Genomic DNA, 21,444 nt, shown 5'->3' with positions numbered 1-21,444 from the left:
TAGGTAGAGGAAACGGATATGGCTGTGGTTTGTGTAATATATTGAAATCTCTCGACCTCACTGTTATATGTTGGATTGGTCTATGGGTTAATACCAACATTAAGACATTTTCATCAATCAGACTATTTCCTCTAAATGGAATTCAAGATGGATCATCGTATCTCACTGTGTCTAAAAATGTATAAGTGTTGGGTGAATAGTGTGTTTCTACAGTGGTGAATCCAGGGGGTTCAGGGGGGTGGCACCCCTCCTTTTTACTGGAAAATTTATCATTTTCATATGTAAAATTGGCAACAAAAGGTAAATAATGTCCTAGCACCTCCTTTTTCTCAGGAAACCCGGCTGGCACCCCTTTTTTTCAAAGTGTCTGGATCCGCCCCTGTCTTAGGAAGTAATGAAAAGGGCAGGGTAAATCTGGTAAAAAAGGACACTTTAACACTTTGAATGCCCATCATGCAAGCATTTATATTTATCTAGGGAAAATTGACAGAAAAGTGTAGTGTGAAACCCATCAAAAAGGGTAGGGCATCTGTGCCATCCCAAAACTGTCTGTTTGGGCACTAAATTAGTTTTATGTATGCAAATAGCTTATGAAACTTGTAATTGGTTTTTAGATAGAAAAGAGTGTTTCAATTCGTATCAAATTCTTTCTGTAAAGGTAGATAACTCTAGCAGACACATACCTCAAGGAATCTGCAGGTAGGAAATATTGAAATTGGTTGAAAGTAGATTTTAATTCTCCATGGCACACCAAGAGTAACCCTGTACAACATATTCATTTAGGACTACATTTGTTCTTGTATAGTTTTTAAATCATAATAGTTTGAGTAATATTAGAATACATAGGCAATTGTGACAAATACTGGGAATTTTATCTGATAAATCTTTTGTTTATTTTTTCCTATGGAGTTCCTTCACCATACCAAAGTTCCTAAAATCCAGCAGTCATTTATATAAACCAACTTCAATAGACTGTTATCTGCAGCTGGGTAAATTGTTTTCTTGATTTGTTTGTACAACAATCAAATGAGCATTCCTTGTACAGCAGACCTATAGAGTACACCATTAGTGGCATGTTGATTGCTTAACAGGGTGAACTATATGGTACTTGTCTTTTTTGATATCTAATCACAAAACTTAAGATATAGGTACATTTTAGGGTTTTAAAAATATTTGTCATATTCAAGCTGGTGTCTTTAAAAATGCAAGTTGTAAACTAAGTTATAAATAAACATTTTTGACAGTCATTAGACAGCAATTATTTGTAGAATTTTGTCATATATATGATAACCTGCCAACTGAAGTTATTTAATGTCTACAGTTAAATAAAGCCATGCAGTTAATGATACTTTTGACCAGATTTCATAGACACTGCATCATATTGTTCCCTGATGTAATATCACAATTATCCATCTGAGAAGTAGGTCATAGTGAATACAGCTATGATGGTGCTGTATACCATGTCAAATGTCATTCCATTTCCAAGTCAGAAACTGGGTTTTGTCATATTACAGATGAAACATCACCAAGAACAATGAAATCAATTGAAGTTGGGTACATCTAAAAGACTTTAATTAAATATTTGAAATTTAATTGTTAAGTACAAGTTTCTCTTTCATTGAGGAAATATACTGTAGAAGTATCAGATTCCCACAGGGATTTAGTTTCTTCTACTTAGGTAGATCTCAAATCTCGTATATATTCTGATCTATGTGAAACTTAGGTATGATTCAAAGTGGAGTAATTTCATTTAAATCTAAGCATTATAACATAACTTTAATTTCCTTTGCCACAACAAGTAAGTTTAAATTTGGCAATAAAAATGCAAGTAGTTGAAGTTTATGGAAGGAAGTAAGGATGATAGGTGATATTCAGGTGATTCATACCTGACAGGATGTCTTGTATTCAGCTTTACCTTGTTTTTACCTAGCTTTTGTTACAATTTTTTATCCCCTTTGACACTTATGCAAATAAATTGGGTCTTTGATATTTTGTCCTACTTAAAGAAATGATACCATATGTTTGTTTCTCCACACCATAAGAACAAAATTGACATATTGATAGAAGGTGAAAAATGCAGAGAACATTTTCAAGTTTTATTTATTTTATCTATAAGCATGAATCATGATACAAATTTATCTTCCAAAAGTAAATTCACAGGGAAACCCAGACACTTCATATTGTGATCAAAATTTTAAACTGCCATAAACATGCACTGTACATCATAGTTGATTTAATACATACATGGCTATAGTAAATCTTTAGGAATCTTTTTTTATCTGCTGTACATCTATATTTGGAGATATTCATTGAATCTCTACAGGATTGATTTGAAAATTAATGAAAAATTTGTTATTTGTTTTAATCAGCATAAAGACAGAATGTTATACATAGTCTTTTGGCTATTTTTTTTCTTCCAGTGGAGCCATGAATAATTAGCATTTTAATGCTACATGTATTAGTGAACTATGAACTAAAGCAGCTACACTTCATTTGTAAAGTATAGCTAGCAAAGTTGTCATTTGCTTTTTTTCCCATCTCTATCACACATTTTTTTCATGTGTAAAAACATTGTGTCAAACAGTGTCAGTGGTTTGATGGATTCCTTCAATACTTTGTGAATTGGGTGGACTATTATTTGTAGTGAAGATAAAGATCAAATGCCTCCAGTGAATGAAGAGGGTTTTATAGGAACCTATTGTAAACTGTGCGGACCAGTAACTTGCTCTCTGTATTATTCTGGATAATCTAAACCTTTATCACATTATTGGCATGTATTGAATTGAGATTTGAATGTTTGATCAAATTGGTTTCCATGGAGTTTTAAATATATTTTAAGTAGTTGTTTGTTAAGACTTAATGGGGTTTTCTAGATTTTAATACCCTTCATTAATCCAGAGTCTTTGTAAATGAGTTAATTTTAATGTCAGGCCGGTTAGGGAACAAAAGCTTTATTTCAATCTTTTCTGAAAAGATTTACACTGGGATGTCATGTAATTGCAATATTGTTGCAGTCTTTTGTGTTTAGCTCAATTTGATTACCAGGTAGAAAACATAATTTCACACTGTAACACTGTATGAATGCAGTAAAATTAATAACTGTCCTTGGAAAATCTCCCGTGTCAACATGAACTTTTTAAACAGAGGAAATTTATGGAAGAACTTAACAACCTTGTGAGTTGACAAGCTTTTGTCTCCCGAAAGCCATAAAGTCAACAAGGAGCCATACCACTAGCCTCATGTATACAAAATCACAGTTCCTGTTGACTGGACACCTTTACTTAAAGTGCTCTCAGAGGAGAATAGCTAGACCAACACTAGATAGCTATTGGAAAGAGAATTTTAAAAGACATTTTGGCACCTATGTTAGAGGTCAACTGCATTTCAAAGTAAATATCTGCCATTCAAAGATTAAATTGCAGATTAAAATTTAGTTTTAATTCCACTTCTGTTAAAAATAGATATGAAAGGTTTGATATTACTTCACAGTAATTGTATAAAATAAGGTCAAGATAAGAGTTACTGTAGACAGAGAGGAAGATCTCATCTCTGTGCAGTATAACCAGAAAGCTACCTTAAAAATGAACACAAAGGTCAATGATTTTTAATGATTTTTCTTTCAAAAAAAAAATAATGAACTGAATGAATTTATGTCTGTTCAGGGAACGTTATGCTTTTATTATGTCAGACTTTATAATTATGCTGCATGCTTCTCATGTTGATTGGCCCCGTGCAGGTTCGGGTGTTAAAAGAATAGGCCTGCAGCAGCGCTAAGCTTGTCGTATAAGACGACTAAATAGTGCTCAGAAACCTAGCTGGGGGCTAGGCGCTCTGCACACAGAGCAACTGGGATGCGTGCCCCAGGTGGTGGAATGGGGTACCCCTGGCGTGTTACATGTTGGGGTTGTCAGGCTATAATACGGAAAACCTGACCGCAAACCATAGTGGTGCACCGTGTTGGGAAAGATGCCACGTTCCTCGCACGTTAAAGAACCCTGCTGTGGTATTCGATAGGAGTAGGAACCTTTGCGCTCCGCCACAGGAGGCTAAATTGACCGACCTTACCCATCCCCCCATTTTTCCAGTGGCAATCAAAATTTGTCGACCCTATTATCCTTGTGGCCCATCCTTTTTTTTTTCTTCGTTTCATGTTCATTTTGTCATCCATTTCATGTTCATTGTCTGAATATAGCTGAAATATTGCTGCTCGGACGTTAAACCCCAACAAACAAACAAACAAACATCTCATGTTGATTGCAAGTTCTACATTTTGTAACAAAGGCAAGTTGCTGCAGTTTAGCATACTGTGAAAGTACTTTTTATTCATGGATACCAATTTTCATGGATTTGGGTAGAAACACAAGTTCATGGATTTTTGAATTCATGGTTTTGAGGTTTTCATTATACACATAAATGGGAATTCCCTTTTCGTTAGGTACCAAATTTTGTGGTTTGGCCTACCCAAGAAAACCACAAAAATTGGTACCCCACAAACAATAATATTTTCACTGTAAATGATATAAATTGTAGATTTCTGCATCCATACAGTGGCACACAAAATGCTCTGTTGTGCTGATTTGAAGCTGTTTTTTACTTCCTTAATCCATGGTTCAGTACTGCCTTAGAAAAGTACAGAATTTGAGTGTATTTGCTTTACTCGTACTTAATATGGATAAGAGTGCATTTGAAAACGTCCCAAAATTATGAATTAATTACAATTACAATTATGAATTATGACTGAAAGGAGGATTAAGAAATTTCAGGTCAATTTCTTAACCAAAATCAATTCTGCCTTGTATAATTCCAAATGAAAACAACTTGTAGCAGATTATAATTGAGTCATTGGTTTATCTGTAGAACGGCTTTTTACCATTGTTCAGAAGTATTACTGCAGAAAGATAAAGATATTATTTTTGGAAACTTATATACATCATAGTTGTAGATCGGTCTGTATTACTCCGAATTTATCTGATCTTAAAGGTCGACTATTGTAGTAAATGAACATGAGACTTTAATTTTGAGTAAGATGTATTGCCCGATAAGTATAAGTAGAGGTATATATTATATTCTGCTGATGTCAATAATTTAATTTCAGTATTATATTTATTTTAACAACTTTGACTGCTGAATGCTAAATGGATAGTGAAAGGCTTGATGCCTGATTGTCAATACAAATATTTATTGTAAAATGCTATATGGTGTGCTCAGCTAAATAACTGGTAGATTACCTAGTTATATATTATCTGATGAATATCTGAATCTTATGTCTGCATTGAGTTGCCTCAGTGTGAATCCTGTTAAAAATGTTTCCTATAAATTTCAAATGTCTCCTGATTGTTATATTTTTATTACTTTTCACTATTGTCTACTATCTAAGTACATGTACAATGATATTTTGTGCATTAAAGTCATTGTTACTTTCAAACAAAATGCTATGATCTTAAATTGATATTGAAAAAAAAACATGCATATTTTTTATGCTATTTCAAGAACAGGCCTAAATGAGGAGTAGAGTTTTTGAGTCTAATAGTGTAGTTTCCAGCAATAGGAGGAAAGAATTGAAAAATCAGGCAACTATTGTTTAAACAATTTATTGTTATTTCATTGTTATTTAAACATAGACTTTTTCGTCCTTTTATGGTAGTAATGAGAAAATCAATCAAATCGTGGTAAGTTGATTTAACATTGCATAACAAAACATAATTAATATATAATGAAGCATAATTCTGACATTATTCTGAAATCAATTTCCTATTTAAGTGATCATTATCAGTTTATTTCATGTTGAGGTAACTAGATGAGAACTGTTAACCGTGGGAAGCCTGATTACTCTTGGAATTATATTAATCTGTAGGTGGTAAAACGGCAAGGATTTGAGGGAAAAAAGACACAAGTTACAATACTTAAGCTGTGGTACAATTTATTTTTCTACTAGCATGCAGATCTATTTTTTGGCGTAATTTCAGAGTTCATTTCATGGCAGGTTTTTGCATGCTTACATTGTAGTTTTATAAACAAATGGGGCTGAGTCTTTACAGAGCACAGACAATAATAACAAAGGCCTTTTTAATGATGACTTTTGATGTAGTGCCTTGTTTGAACAGTAGTGGTTATGTTTCTATGGAAAAGCTCTACTATCACCCACACTCCCAACCATATTACCTTGTTCACTATTAAAGGCTTCTTGTACAGTGTCACAGATTTAGATACAATTAAACCAATGGAACAAGTTATTAACAACAAAAAATATATTCTTTTTATGGCAAACACATGTGTTTCCTTATGAGGAAATGCCTTACAGAGAACAACAATAAGAAAAAAGTATTGGAAACTAAAGTTAATGACGGTAGACACCTTTGGCAAGCACAAACAGGTTTTGTAGAACTATATAGATGTTTTTTTATGGTCTTTGGTCTTCAAAGACTGAGGAGATCTCTACATTGACATGATGTCTAGTCATTGTGATTGACCCCTAACATGCAGGTGAACTAGACAGTCTTGATAGTTTTATTGTGTATGACACATTCTCTTATCATTGTTTGTAACGCTGGACACACTTTGTGCTGTATGGTGTATTGTTTATGAATTTCCATACATTGATTCGGTCTGGTTTTACATTGTAATGTAGTCGTGTGTCATAACAATAACAGCCATATCGTAGCTGTGGTAACATTTGCATATAATGAATGAAAAATAAGAACAGATAATTAAATATAAAAATCTGCATAAAAAGTTAATTTAGATGGTTAAGTAAATAGTTTATTGTAGAATTCTAATTTTAGCTGGAGTGCTTTAATGTTGTGTTTTCAGGTGATATACAATAAAACATCTTGTAGCATTGTAGTAAATGATTTAGTGATCATAAATTTAGTTAGATATGAAAATCTTTTGAAATTTGAGAAGCAGTTATTGATATACAGAGAACTGAAGGATGACCTCATATTAATGATTTATATGGAAAATGGGAAAATTAGCTACCATGAAATGCCTTAATTTGATTGAAAAAAAGCTGTTTCTACCAAAATAACATACATGTTCTTAACTTAACATCAGTTAATTTTTATACTGTATATATAGAAATAATGAGTGGGTCATTCATAGAAAATAATTATATTTAAGGATTAAAACTAGACCTTTGATAATTAATGTGTTACATTCTTTCCAATAAGGTCTGAGTAAATTATAGGAATATTAAGTACATCTGAAACCTTAGCCAAGCCAAGAGGTATATTAACAGTAATACTATACCCTGTGTTACAAATTAAACCTATTAACTTCCAGTGTCATTATATAAATCACAACTGTGGGGTACTGTTACCCAATTACCTAGCTTTTGTCATTAAAATTATAGAGTTAGGCTGTTTGTCATGAATTGTTACTCTTGTGTTGTTGTTTGTCTGTCAGTACTGTTTTGTAGCCTAGGTCATAAATATTAAACATCTTAAATAAGCCTAGATCAGGCTTATGTTATAGTAGTGTTCGGTTTGAAATGTTACTCTTGTGTTACTGTTTGTCTGTCTGTCTGTGTGTCTGTATGAAATGTTTTGTCATGACCATCAGAGATTTAGTCTGGTGACTTTTAGTGGCATTTGGTATGAAATGCAATTCTTGTTTTGTTGTCTGTCTGTCTGTCTGTCTGTAATGTTATGTAGCCGCATTTGTGAACATTATAGATTTAGTCTGGTCTTATAGTGGTGTTTGGCATTTTATTGTCTATCTGTCCATTCTGTAGTGTTGTAGCCTCAGCCATAAACATTATAGATTGAGGCTGTAGTCATAGATGTACTTAGTATGAACTGTTGCATTTGTTTAATTATCTGTATGTCTGTTTGTAATATTATACTGGCATGAAATTGACAAGCCTTGGTGTATCATTTAGTTCTTACAGATGTCTCTTTTTAGCAACAACTTTATTCAAGCTATCCATTTTTGTTACCAGAGTGGTTAATATGGGGTAGGCATTGCTTTAATCAGCGAGCACTGTGAGCTTTACCATACATGTACTGTCTGTGCCCGACTCGTAAAAAATAATAAAGAACATTAGAAAGAGGGGGTGACCAGGTTGACCCCATACCCCCTTTCCCTCGCTCTCAAAATGGTCAATAACTTTATAGCACCTCGCAATACTTTACATTTTTTATCCCTTAAGGGCATCTCTAGCCACATCCAATTCAGTTTTGGCATGTCAGATCAACCTGTACATGCACAGATACTGGAAATATTACAGTTCTCCACGGATGGTGGGAATATTTTACACATATCATGTGACATAAACAAAAAAATCAGGCAACACTGCAAATTCCAAACAAGAAAATGATTGCCTTTCCTATCTTAGAAAAGCTATGCTTCGATTTTGATAATATAATCAGTTATATTTTTTCCAAGGCAGGATAGGTTCTTTACAACAGCAACAGTGTAACAGCAGAGATACACAAACATACATCCACATGTTTCCCGAAGTTTTTAAAAAACATAACATTAACTACTTTAAATAAGTAGAACAAATTAGAAAAAAGACTTGAAAACTATCATAAAAGATGAATCTATTTTCACTGTAACATAATCTTAACCTATATTTTTTAATTTGTTTGATTGAAGGAAATGATGAATTTCCTCCATAAGGACAGTCACTTTTTATTACCTCTGGGACATGACTTTTTTTTCATTAGTATATTGGGGAACCTTAAGGGAAATTTAGATAGTACACATAACAACCGTAGCGCTTGCTATAATTACAATCCTGCTTATAGCACTGTGAAGTCTCAAATCTTACAACTCATTTACTAATACTGTATTACTCATTGTCATATTTTAGGCTGAATGATTAAAACTGATTATAAACCATAAATTTACAAATTTTTCTAACAAATGGCACTCTTATTTCATTTATAAAGTTTCAATTAGAGGATTTTCCCAGGAAAAAATCATAATTATTTCAGTAATTAGACATTGAACTGAATCAAATTAATCACATGAAGGATATCTGTATAATTCATCATTTTATATCCAATAATTTTGGTATGTTTTTATCACGGAATACCCAGGTCAATATGGTGTTAATAGTGATAGAAACAAACCTTTAATGTTGAAGTGTATTGATGTTTTCCAGTGTGACATGTAAATTAAATTAGTTTTGAAAATATTCTATGATAAATGTAAATAAAAATATTATGTTGACTAATGTGCCTATTCACATGATATACAAATAAAAAGTAATTAAAAAAGAAAATAGTGATTCTATAGTTCTGTAACATAGATATATAGAAATAAAGAAAGGTTAGTTGGGAAATTTGATGAAACCAGTTGAGACCACTAGAATTCTGTATGAAAAAATGTTTTAGACCTATTACCTTATAGGAGGCAAAACTGTTCATTACTCTAACAGTAATGACAGTTGGCCGCGCATTAAATATACTGAAATTCAGGCTTTTCATCCACTTGTTTGGTAGGTTATTCTGGGTCATTACTTCTACATGTACAGGTATACAATGTGCTGATGTAGTGGAAATCCCAATCTGTTAAAATAGTGATTAAACATAAAAAGATGTATGCCATTATAAAGGATTCATTTTTCAGTTGATAAACTTAAATGCTGTGACATAAACAATCAGTGCAGTGTTGATGCAATGTTAATCCCACTGTATAACTTTAAATTCAGAAAGAAGAAAAGAAAAAAAATATAAATGAAATACTTAAAGTCTAGAGAATCATGGTAATTTGTAAGAATTAGGAAATAACTTTGTTATTTTCTTTTTTTAAAGTACGAAATTGATTTAAATCATAGTTTTCAAATTTTTAACTGAAGTCATAATGACATAATTTCATGTGAATTTGATACTTGAACAAATAAATATGACACATGAATAATTTGTACCTTTGAATGTTTTTTATAACAGTTTAATGACAGATTTTTATCAAACTTGGCAGACATGACCAACATAGGTCAGACCACCTATAAATTGATTTTAAAAACTACAATAGACATTATAGATTGATACCATCAATATTATGGATTTTAAAACACAATAGAACCCAGAAGTATTGTAAAGGGCTAGACAATCAGTAAACAGATTACAGGTTATGACCCAGTCTCCACTTTACATGCTTTCATGTTTTTGTTTAGTGTTATTCTTTTACATCAATTTTTGTTCTTTGAAGATAAAAATTGTTTTGTTTAGAACCCTTTTTTTTCAGTTTTTATTCATTGAAGAGTCCTGTGATTTTATTTATGTTAAGTATGAAACAAATCAGGCAGCCAGGTCTGACTAAGGTCTACTATTGCTTTTTTGTGTATATTACCAAGAGAGATAATTCAATATTTCGATATAAACGTGTCTTTGTTGTACATGTATAAGTATTTTAGTAAATGAGGCTGAATAATTTGTCCGTTTTTCTTTGTTTTTTGGTGGTTTTTTTTTTAGATATATTTACTTCAAAAGTGAAATATGTTAATTTTTACATTTTGCTATGAATTGTTGGTGTATTCTTGGTTTCAAATTGACCAAGATTTAGTGGAAGTGGGGTAGTACCTTTTGAATTATTCATTGTAAATATGCCTTTTGTACCAGTATATTCATTTACTACTTGGCAATCAATGTATTTTAAATTTCACATTCTGTAATATAGGTAACTATTGATTATTACAAACTACATAAACATTTTGTAGCTGTTATGAGAAATAAACTGTTAAAATGAAATCATGTTGCTCGTTGAAATGCTATCTATTAAAACAAAAATTATGGTAATATCATATTTATTGGTGTAATAAATCATACAATTTCTGACAAACATTAGCTAATGCATCATTTGGAAGTACCAACTTATTACATTTTTTTAGCTCTATTATGTTAATAATGATTTTTTTAATAATTGAGTTTACATAGAACAATATACGATAAAAGAGCTAAATAGAAAATAAAAAATATTGAAAATCTCCAACAATAGAAGGGGTATAGAGGTTTTAATCTATTATATTACAAAGTAAATTGAGTATTGACTGACATTGAACTAGTAAAATACAGGTTTTTCCCATTTATTTGATACCTTTTAATATTAAAATATTAAAATTGTGTGCAGTACCCAGTTGTGTATTCAATACCAGTCTGTTCATAACACATTTCAATTTAAGGGTCCAAAACAAATATTTTGGGAACAAATCTTAATGACTAGATGCATTGGACTCTTTGCTTTCAATGCAGATTGTCACATTACAATTCTCATCAATTAGTGGTCCTTTATTTTGCTTAGTTATATACCAATTCCAATTTTCATGACTTTGAAAAACATTATTTATTGACCACTTGTATTTTTTTGCAGCCATTGGTGACCTTTCCACTTACAGTCGAGCTGATGACCACCATACTGCCAAACATGGGTTTGAAATCAACCTGTTTACTGATGACAGCCGACCACATTGTGTTGTTGACCGTTACCATTCTGCCAACCCAACACCAGCAGGAAAGCTCCGTGGTGCTGACTTGTACAGAAAAGATGGCCTGCACACTGAAAATCTATTTTCAATCTGGCCAGTTGTCCTCAATGAGCACAAAGTCCGAACTCCAGACCTCAATCTGCCAAGAAAGGTAAAAGTTTAGGAAAAAACTTAAAAAAAAAAAAAAAAAAACTCCCCCCAAAAAAACCGAAAAAACCAGAAGCTCACCAAAAAAAACATAATGCTATGTTAAAAATAATTGTATTTATATTAGTTTCAGTATAGAAAAGGTATTTTTGATTGATTTCTTAGCATTATCCCAAAATATCAAAATAGAATCAAAACTAACACCTGAATTTACGGTAAATTTTATCTATTACTATTTTGTTCCTAATTTGGTAATAAGACAATACATGTTTGTATTTGACAATAAAAAAAAAAAAAAAAAAAAAACTATGCATAAGGGAAAAGAAAGTCTAATCCATAAGATTTAAACATTCCCGACATACAATATGAAGTAGGGGTGGATGTTTCACCATAACATCCTTGTTAAATTCAGGGATAATACATAATTTTCTTTCCAAAATTGATTTTCTTATGCAATTTTATGGAAATTTCAACTTCAAAGGGATTATGAATAGATATCTTGTCTCGTACATTACTTACCATGTTTATAATTAAACAAACTTTGCCTAAGGTTTATGTTACCTGAAATATTTGAGATTGACCTCAATGTTAAATTAAAGACTTTTTTCACATTTTAAAGAATAAGAAAATTGATAGGGGAAATATTTGGACCAGTTTTCCTTTGTTTGTTACGACATTGGGTTTTTGGGTGGATCTTGTACCTGTCTGTTCATACATGAATGATGAATCAATACTTGAAATAGACTTAGTGGTATTAAACATGTCTCAATCTTTTTTTCACAAGAGCTGAAAAGCATCAAATTAACCAATATGTTTTTTTTTCTTGAGAGTATATAAAGTTTTGACAGAAGTAATTATTACCTGAGCGTACCTTGGAGAAATGTCTACTGTTGATTGATTATAGGAATCCCTGATTTATAACATGCACTTTAAAGCATGTCAAACGTTTATAGTGTTTATAAACCTGTGTTTTAACATGCAGCAAGGTGTCTTGGGAAATACATATATCAGATAGGTTTGTTATTGTGAAACCATGGAGAAGTTTGTCACACAAGCAGTGTTATCATATGTGTGCATGCAGCATTTTAAACACTATCTCAACAGAAAGGACTTCATTAAATAACAAAATATCAATAAAATATAGAAATTGAAAGTAGTATACTACATGTTAGGCCAAGAAAACTATTGAAATCGTATATCTATGTAAAGAATAAACACATTTTTGAAACTTATCACACAACAGTAGGCTTTGATATTGTGAAAGAACTATTTTTACGAGTTACAATATGGAATTTGGAATTTGGTTGAACAATATCATGTACTAATATCATTATGCCCATCCTTGGCAGAGATTCAGTACTCAATATAAGTACTCTCACTGCATCATTAGCTGACTAATTTTAAGCCACTATAATTAGAGACTTATTGTTTTGTTACAGTTACAGTCTGTGTTCACATTTGAAAAGAAGTACAAACGATTGAAGAAAAGACCCAAAACAATCACAAGTTTAGATGAACTGTACAAAGATGAAGAGAAAAAAGAAAAAGAAGGAGAAAAACCATATGATGTTCCAAGGTTTCCTCCTTCGGAAAAAGTATCAATTGACACTTCAGGAAAAGGATTTCAGCAGATGGAGTCCTTCAGACAAGCTCTTGTTCATATTGAAAAAGAGGATACAAAGAAGCGGAAAAAGAGAAAGAGTATGACTGGTGTTCCTGAGGATATCATGAAGGAAATAGAAAAATTTGAGAAAAAGCGTAGAAGCACTAGTGGCCATGATGTCTGTGACTATTTGTTTGAGGACACAGTTGAACCTATTGACCAAGTTGTTCGTGATGAACAGATGACCAAATACTTGGATGAAATTGATGCTAAAATTGAAGATAGAATGGAAGAAGAGGTCCTAATGAAGGAGAGAAAAATAATGAAGTTTTTGCCATGTAGGCGGTCAAAATCTCTACCTCGATGTGTCAGACTTTATAAACCCAACGAAAAACGCCAGTCTGTTGTTGGCAGTATAAATGCACAAGAAGGAAGCTGCCTTAGTCTGGCAAGTAATGGAACATGTGCTAGTAGAATTTCACGATCAACGAAACGCTCCAGTATTATTAGCAATAAATTCAAAATATTGGTCAATGGTAACAGTAAATCACCAAGCGGTGAAAAGCCACGTCCAAGACCAAAATCTCTTGATCTTGATGCTATTGACTTTAACGAGGAAATTTCAAGGTCAAACCTGGCTCAAACTAAAATGCCAAGTATGCCTGATGGTGTGTTTAACAATACAACTGCTGAAATGAGGAAGAACATTGGTCCTGGTAGTTACTATAGTTTTGAGAGTAACACACTACCAAGACGAAGATGTAAACGATCAGAGTCGCCATGGGAATATCTACCTAAGGACTGGACCAGTTCTGTCAAACTAAGGGAGATAAACAAAGGAAGAGCTAAGGAGGACAGACAGTCATCCTCTGGTAGGTTCATTTAAAGGAAAGGTTTGATTCCTTCATTCTTTCATCTAATAGAAACATACATAACATAGAAATAAAGTAAATTTAAGAGGAAGAGTTGTCACCTGAAATAAAATTAGCTTTTAACAACTATATGCATAACAGTATATGAATTTCTAATTTACGTTAACACTCTTTGAGGTCTTGTAGATCAATCAATAATTGAACTTCACAGTTTCCCTTTGTTATTTACTAACACTTATCATTTGTACATGGCTAACCTTTTAAGTCTTTATAAGAATGGGGCAAAATCTGAAAATTCTGAAACTTGCATGTAAAAACCCATATAGTATTAAGAGGCTGTCCATGTAAAAATCGGGTAAAGGTGGCACAACATAATTCTTTTTCCACTGAACTTATTGTTCCAATGTAGGGTTTATATCAAATGTATGTCAATTATACATTTAGTATGAAAATTTCTTTTAATCCTTAAAATGGTGTGATAGAAAATGGTTTTAAAGTTCCCTAACAAAGCAACCAATTTTAATACTTTATATATAATTTGTTTCTCTTTAATCATTGCAGTTGATCAAAAACCATTCGAGCAAAGATGCATTTGTGATATGAAATGGATAAAAAAGTTTTGCAAAATCTGTCATATGTCATCCACTGCTTGGTTTTTGTATGTACATACTTTTAAATACATCTATCAACCAATAATATAGCCGTTTGTGAGTTGTAAGTTGTAAGTACAATTTTTTTTTACATTCCAGGTCATTGGAGTGGTACCAACAGTAATCGACATTCCCTGGATTCAGATAATGTTAAATCTGATTACATACCTCATAAAACATCACAAGTTTCATTGGGACAAGATTCTGGTCGCGGCTCACCATTACCCCAAGATGAGAGGTAAAAACAATTATCTTGTAAAGAAAACAATTGATAAGATTTTACTGTGGTCAGTTTTTTTTCTAATATTTTACAGAAAACACAATGTTCTAATTGTATTTTCAGTAATCTGAACACACAGATAAAAGACTAAGCCTGGGTACACACCACAAGTAAACATCAGGCAGACATAGAAAGTCAATATTTGATACAGAATGAAAAATGACCATACAAAACTGAATAGAAGGAGTTATTTGTGCATGCAGACCAGATGTACACTGACCTAATGTTACTGAGATGATTGATTGATTGATTGGACAAGTTCCACCAAGATGAAAGTCAAATTGAAGAATACCAAACATAAACAAATACAAATAAAGGAACGTATTTGAAATTCATATTTCACTCATCAAAGATTTTTTTAAAATAATTCATTTTATTTTTAAACAAATTATAAAACAGCTAACAGAATTTCAGATGTCTTTGTTTTTTTCCAGGGGAAGCACAGATACAAATGGAGGTTATATTGGTGATACAGGAAGTACTGTGACAGATGGAACATCAGTGCAGGAAGTTAAACTGGACAGTGATGCTTGGATTCAGTCCCTTGCCATACAAGCCTTAAAACGTGATGAAATCTCCACCAGTAGTGCTGAAACACTTAACTCACTCACTAAACTTACAAAACAAAACATTGAAGCATTAGACTTAATGATGTCACCTTCAAGACGAAAACAATTGTTGACTATGGATGACGAACAGTGTTCAGAATATTCTGTGGATCAGGAGGGTTTCTATACATCATTCCATAATGATAGTGGTCTCAGAAAAAGTAGTGCTACACTTGTTGATGAGGATGACTATGAATTATCTCAGAGCAAAGACTCCCATAGTGTTTGTAGTTTTGACAGTGTCATACATAATCCAGACTCTGAAAAGTTTGCTGTAGTTAAGAAAAATCAGAGTAGCAAGTCATTGAACAAAGCAACACCACCCCTTCCACCTAAAAGAACTTGTTCTATATCCTCAGTAAGCTCGAACAAAGGGTCAAAAGAGACTTCGTCGGGAATGTTCAGTCGACAAGATTCTCTGTTCTCAGATACTGATCAGGAAACATTCTTCCAACGAGTGGAAGATAAGTCTAAGATCTCAACCAACGGAATTCCTTCTATTATAACACTTACCAGTGATGATGATTCAATATTAGGTAAAGGGGATGGTTCCAGTTCAGATTCAAGTAAACTAGATGTAAATCAAAACTGCGAAAATTCTGCCAAAGATGGGCATTCTTCAGTTTCGGAAGTTTCGTTAGACAAGAAGGATAGCTACTCTATGGATGGAATTTCAGTGTTTACTATAAATTCTGATCAATCAACCTTTGACTTCAGAAATGATGAATCTGTTGACTGCAAGACATTGCCTAGACATGGCACACTCACAAAAATGTCCAAATGTACTGACTCTGAATACAGGTCATGGCCAAGAAGTCATAAGCAAGAGACATCAATTTTAGCAAGTATATTGAAAAATAGTGATGATTCATCAAGACCTCAGAAATCTCTGTATCAATGCCCAACACTTAACATGTTTGAAGGAACTGGCACTCAAGATGAAACAACTACTGAACCAAAAACTCTCTCTAAAGAAGAGCTTGAAAAAATGGGAGATAACTCTAGTTATTTACTTTCAGTTCCAATGGCTGATGAATCTACTGTGGAAACAAATTCAGACATTCCAACAAAATATCAGCCAGTCTTATTAGTTAAACCAGGTGTTGGGAAATGTGATCCTACTAGTCAGCCAGTGAATGGAAGTATAACTTGTGAAGTTAAACAAGTGAACTCTAAGATCAGAGAGAGTAGCTTTGCTCTCACAGGAAATCCTAAATGTGTGTCATTGAATATTTCATATGACACCACAAACACTGACTTTAACTCCACAACTTTTTCTAATTTCTCTGGAAGCATGAATTCTGTTAATTCTGAACTAAGTATGCCAGATAGTTTTACCATTGTGAGTAGAACAAGTACATGTAGTTCTCCAAACCTGTCAAATATGGACATTCCTGCTGTCCTGACTCCAACTGGATCAATGGATTCCCTTTCAGAACCAACAAAAACATTTGGAAATTCTATTGACAATTCAAATCTTAGTTCAACAATGGAAACTGTTGCCATAACAACCAATACTGTTTCATTGAACAATACAAAGAATGAATCACAGAAATCATTTAGAACATTCTCAGGTGAAATGATTTCAGAACCACCAACATTTTCGACCTCAACACCGTATACCTCATCAACAGGAATGCAATATTATGATCAAGCTATGTATTTCCAGGAGTCTCCTGTCTCATATACAAACAAACATTCAAATAACCAAAAAACCTTACACACTTCTCAATCATTTCCATCAAATCTGAAAAGTGCTGTTCAGAGACCTCTGACAGAGTCAAAGAGACATTCATTCGGTGGCAAGGCACATCCTGTTGTTAATATAAATCAAACAAATGATTCAAATAACTCAAGTACAGCATCTCAGTCAAGTAGAACTGACTCGTATCGTGTTGCTATGGGAAATGCAGGTCGTAGTGGGTCATACAGAGTTGCAATGAATGATGATGGAAATTACCAATCATATAACATTTCAAACAAGAGGTCAACAACACCAAGAGTAAATTTAACTAATCAGATGATCTCTGATAATTCACTGCCAACAAATCAAGCAACTGATAGTGGCCAATATAATATACATGGTCAACAGGGTCAGACTAGGTCAAGTAATACTGGAAAAGGGCAATACAACCCAATTTATGCTACATCTAATGTGGCTAAACCTAAAGAGCTGGGTTATGATCAGAAACATCCACTGAATCAAAAACCACATGGTAGAAGAAGCCTTGATTCACAACTGCCAATAAATCAAAATCAGAAAGCACCTTCACCATCAACTGGGCGTCATACTCAGAAACAACCTTCACCTAATGTCACTCGTCAACAGAGATCTCAAATGTCAGACAGTCACCAAAACAGCTCTATAAAAGCAGAGCCTCATGGTCAGAATCAAAGTAATTTTTCCAAAAATAGCTCTCGTTTAAATCAAAGTGACCCTGGAAGGCAAAACAATAGGTCAACAAATTTACATAGTGAAAGTAACAGTTCATCTACTTTAAATGACAACGTCAGGACAGATTCTTATAGAGTTGCCATGGGCACAAATTATGACAATCCTGCAAGGAATTCCTCATACCGTGTTGCTATAAAGGATACTGATCCACTAATCCATGACAATAGACTGGATGTAATAGAGCAAAGAACTTGCGGTGGCCGCGATTCTAGGAGAATGGGCATCACTAATATTGATCAAGTTCAAAGTTCATTGCCAGATTCAAGCACTGAAACTCCAAAGCAACAGGTTGTGAGAAGGAGAAAACCTGATGTTGATCCTATCTCTGTTCTCTCAAACCGTGAAAGCAATACAGGCAAAACAAATAAAAATAGATTTAGTACCTCATCAACGTTCATTCAATTTGACCCAATATCTGAAGATTGGGAATTCATGATGAACACTTCTGATACCATGAGTAATTTCTCTGCTGGCTCTGACCGAGAGCTACTGGATCATGGTGATATCATTTCTAGAGACAACGCTAAAGCAAATCCAATGTCAGGGTCAAAGGTTACTGAGAAGAACTCCTCATCATCCCTGATAGGGAGTATAAAAAGTACTTTTAAATCAATGTCTGGTAAACAGTCTAAGGATACATTTGATGAAGGACGCTATTCATTTGTGTAAAATTTTTGTTTTTGATGGGACCTGATCTTTTTGTTCCTGTTCCACAATGGAAGCTGTTGTCAATTTTCAACTTTTAAATAAACTGTATAATAATTTCCCCATGTTTTATAGTTTTATAAAGAAAGTGAACTTTGATTTGAGCTATTTGTAAAGGATACAGTAGAAGTTAATGATACTGTATGGATTCTTTCTATTTAAGGATTCTGAATTCTAGTTTGTTTACTTTTAGTTTTTCTTTTTATAATTTTTGTTTAGAAATTTTTTGTTAAAGCTAGTTTGCATGTTTATCTTTTTTTTTTCACCACAATTTTCTTTTATGAGTAAATTTTAATTTGGACTGTTAATAATTAGTTTTTTTAAACCTCTTTTACTTTATTTGTTACTTATGAAATAAATTGAAATTCGGTTTTATTAAAAATTTATGATCATTGTATGCCTTCTTTAGTGCCATATCATAAAAGTTGACTGATATCATATTGGTTTTAATTGTACATAGTTTGTAAAAAAACTTCTAGTTTAACAAGACTGTATATATTACTGTACATATAATGAGTGATATAGTGTTATGTATAATTGTTAGAGAGAATACCATTTTATATATCTGTTCTGAATTCATCTTATTATGATTATTGTACATTTGATGAATGTTTAAATCAACATGATTTTAGCTCATTTTCTATTTGTTACTTGTATGAAAGCTGATAATTTGAAGAACATCCAAATCTCTGAGTAATGGATAATAACAAAATTATTGAACTAAGAAACTCTTGGCAGCATTACTGGTACATTATTTTAACAAGGTACAATGCAAGTAATACACTTTCTATAAATGATGTACTTCCCATAATACTTTATTAAAAAGGAGATTATTCTAACAAAAATATATTTTTTTCTAGTAATAATTTATAATTTTCACTATTTCTTTAGTTGAAACATCAAGTGAGATGTTGCATTCACAACAGATATGTATATTTTCATTGTAAAAACTCATCAATTTATTTATCAAATACAAATGGCAGCAGTATATGATCAATTTAGTTCCTATAGTACTCTGTTCTTATGATTTGTCAGGTTTTATCTGATGTTTAGCCAATGTTACTTTATCTGATTTTAAACCAAGAAAAACAAAACACCAGTTCTAATGTTACTTTATTGTAATTTACTGTTCAGTTTCCATCAAAATTCAACATTCAATTTTTTATTTCTTTTTAAAATTTTTTAGCTGAACATATTTAAAGTCACATTTAAGCTACAACTGACACATTTCATTCCCACTTAAGAATACATTTTCATACACATTTTTGATAGTACACGTTACTCTCTATATGATAGGTGTGGGTGGGAAATGTTGGTTTATAAATTAATCACATGCTGTATATTACTGCAAGCTACTAGCATTAACTGTTAACTGCATTTAAATAAATCAAAAACTGCCCAACAGCATTAGAATAAAGAGAATTGCAGCTTACATCCAGTATTGCCAAAATTATATGCAAATTTATACTTGTCTGGAAGTCTGTGTACATATAAGTGCTTTGTTGAAATATTTTGTGCTGTGTTAAAGCTTTGTGTAGTTATATTTCCCCAAATGGAGTTGTAGTGCAATCGTAAGATATCCTCAATTTTGTGGATAAATAAATATTTTAGGTATAATGTTTTCATCTTTATCCAATGTAGATTGTTCTACTGTGGTCTCTTGTTATGTTGTGGTGTTATCCTTATATCACCTCAGCATTTCCCTCACATGATAGGTTTAAAATACCTTCAGGATATCAATTTGTCATAGGTAATTACAATTAATTACAGGTCTATGTTTACATAGTTAAACAAATCATTATTAACAGACCATTGAAAGCAACAGAATGAAAAAAATGTACTTTTACTGTTCAGTTAAAGCAAAAAAAAAAACAACAAATGTTTGTAACCACTAGACATCTAAATTCACATTAGAAAAGTTACCTAAAATTTAATCTGTTGTATATATGATGCATAAATCTGCAGATAAATGTATTTAATGCAATATGAAAATACTTGATGTTAGGAATCACAACAAAGAGAAAACAGCCCATATACAGGTGGTGCGAACTGAGAATATTGTTACTTCTCTATGTTATTTTTTTTTGTGGTTAAAGTCCAATTTTTTTCTGCATTTGCACCACTTAAATTTTGGGCAAAATACTGAAACATTACAACAGAACACATCAAATCTATACAAAGATATGACCAAAACGTGAAAATATGAAATGGTGATGTTCTATGAAGACAACAGAATACTCCGCAAAACAAGACTGCACATTGTAATATGAGCTCTCACAAAAAATGAAAGGGACATCAGGTGCTGCTTAAGCTAGGATAAGCATGTCATGCTTCCTCAGCGGTACCCTTTACTTCTGTAGTGACGATAACATAAAAGTTGAATATACCAATGTTATAACTTTGTATGTCAATATTCTCACTGCGCTGAAAATTGCAGTGTAGAAATCACAAAAGTAACTGACCAGCTGTGAAGACTGAAACATAGATTGTTCTGACAGGTTTTCAAGTGGTCTTTTGAATTTTGAAACCCGTCTCTCAAACTGGACAAAAAAGTTGACTTTCAAATTAGCAATCAGGGAAGAAGTTATGGTCAGTACGACGTGCATTGACTTGATCAATTAGAAATGGCAACGAAGTACGACCATGTCGAGTAGCAATGACAACGAAGTACGACCATGTCGAGTAGCAATGAC

The 21,444-nt window shown here is 32.6% G+C and overlaps 1 protein-coding gene across 1 annotated transcript in view; it reads left to right on the top strand.

Annotated features, from left to right (window-relative positions):
- LOC148614952 (uncharacterized) overlaps positions 1–20,368 on the top strand; it is a 28,970-nt gene extending 8,602 nt beyond the window's left edge. Inside the window, exons 2-5 of the mRNA XM_088589505.1 lie at positions 11,317–11,582; positions 13,018–14,053; positions 14,803–14,941; positions 15,418–20,368. Of these exons, the coding sequence (XP_088445631.1) occupies positions 11,317–11,582; positions 13,018–14,053; positions 14,803–14,941; positions 15,418–18,715 (4,739 nt within the window). The 3' untranslated portion in view covers positions 18,716–20,368. The remainder of the gene's footprint in view (positions 1–11,316; positions 11,583–13,017; positions 14,054–14,802; positions 14,942–15,417) is intronic.
- Positions 20,369–21,444: the final 1,076 nt, after the last annotated feature.

Source organism: Perna viridis, chromosome 6 (genome assembly GCF_037379345.1).
Source record: "Perna viridis isolate PV_CMFRI_1.1 ecotype Kerala chromosome 6, ASM3737934v1, whole genome shotgun sequence".
Lineage (NCBI taxonomy): Eukaryota > Metazoa > Mollusca > Bivalvia > Mytilida > Mytilidae > Perna > Perna viridis.
The sequence above is the reverse complement of the archived record's forward strand: the minus strand, read 5'-3'. Positions and strand labels throughout refer to the sequence as shown.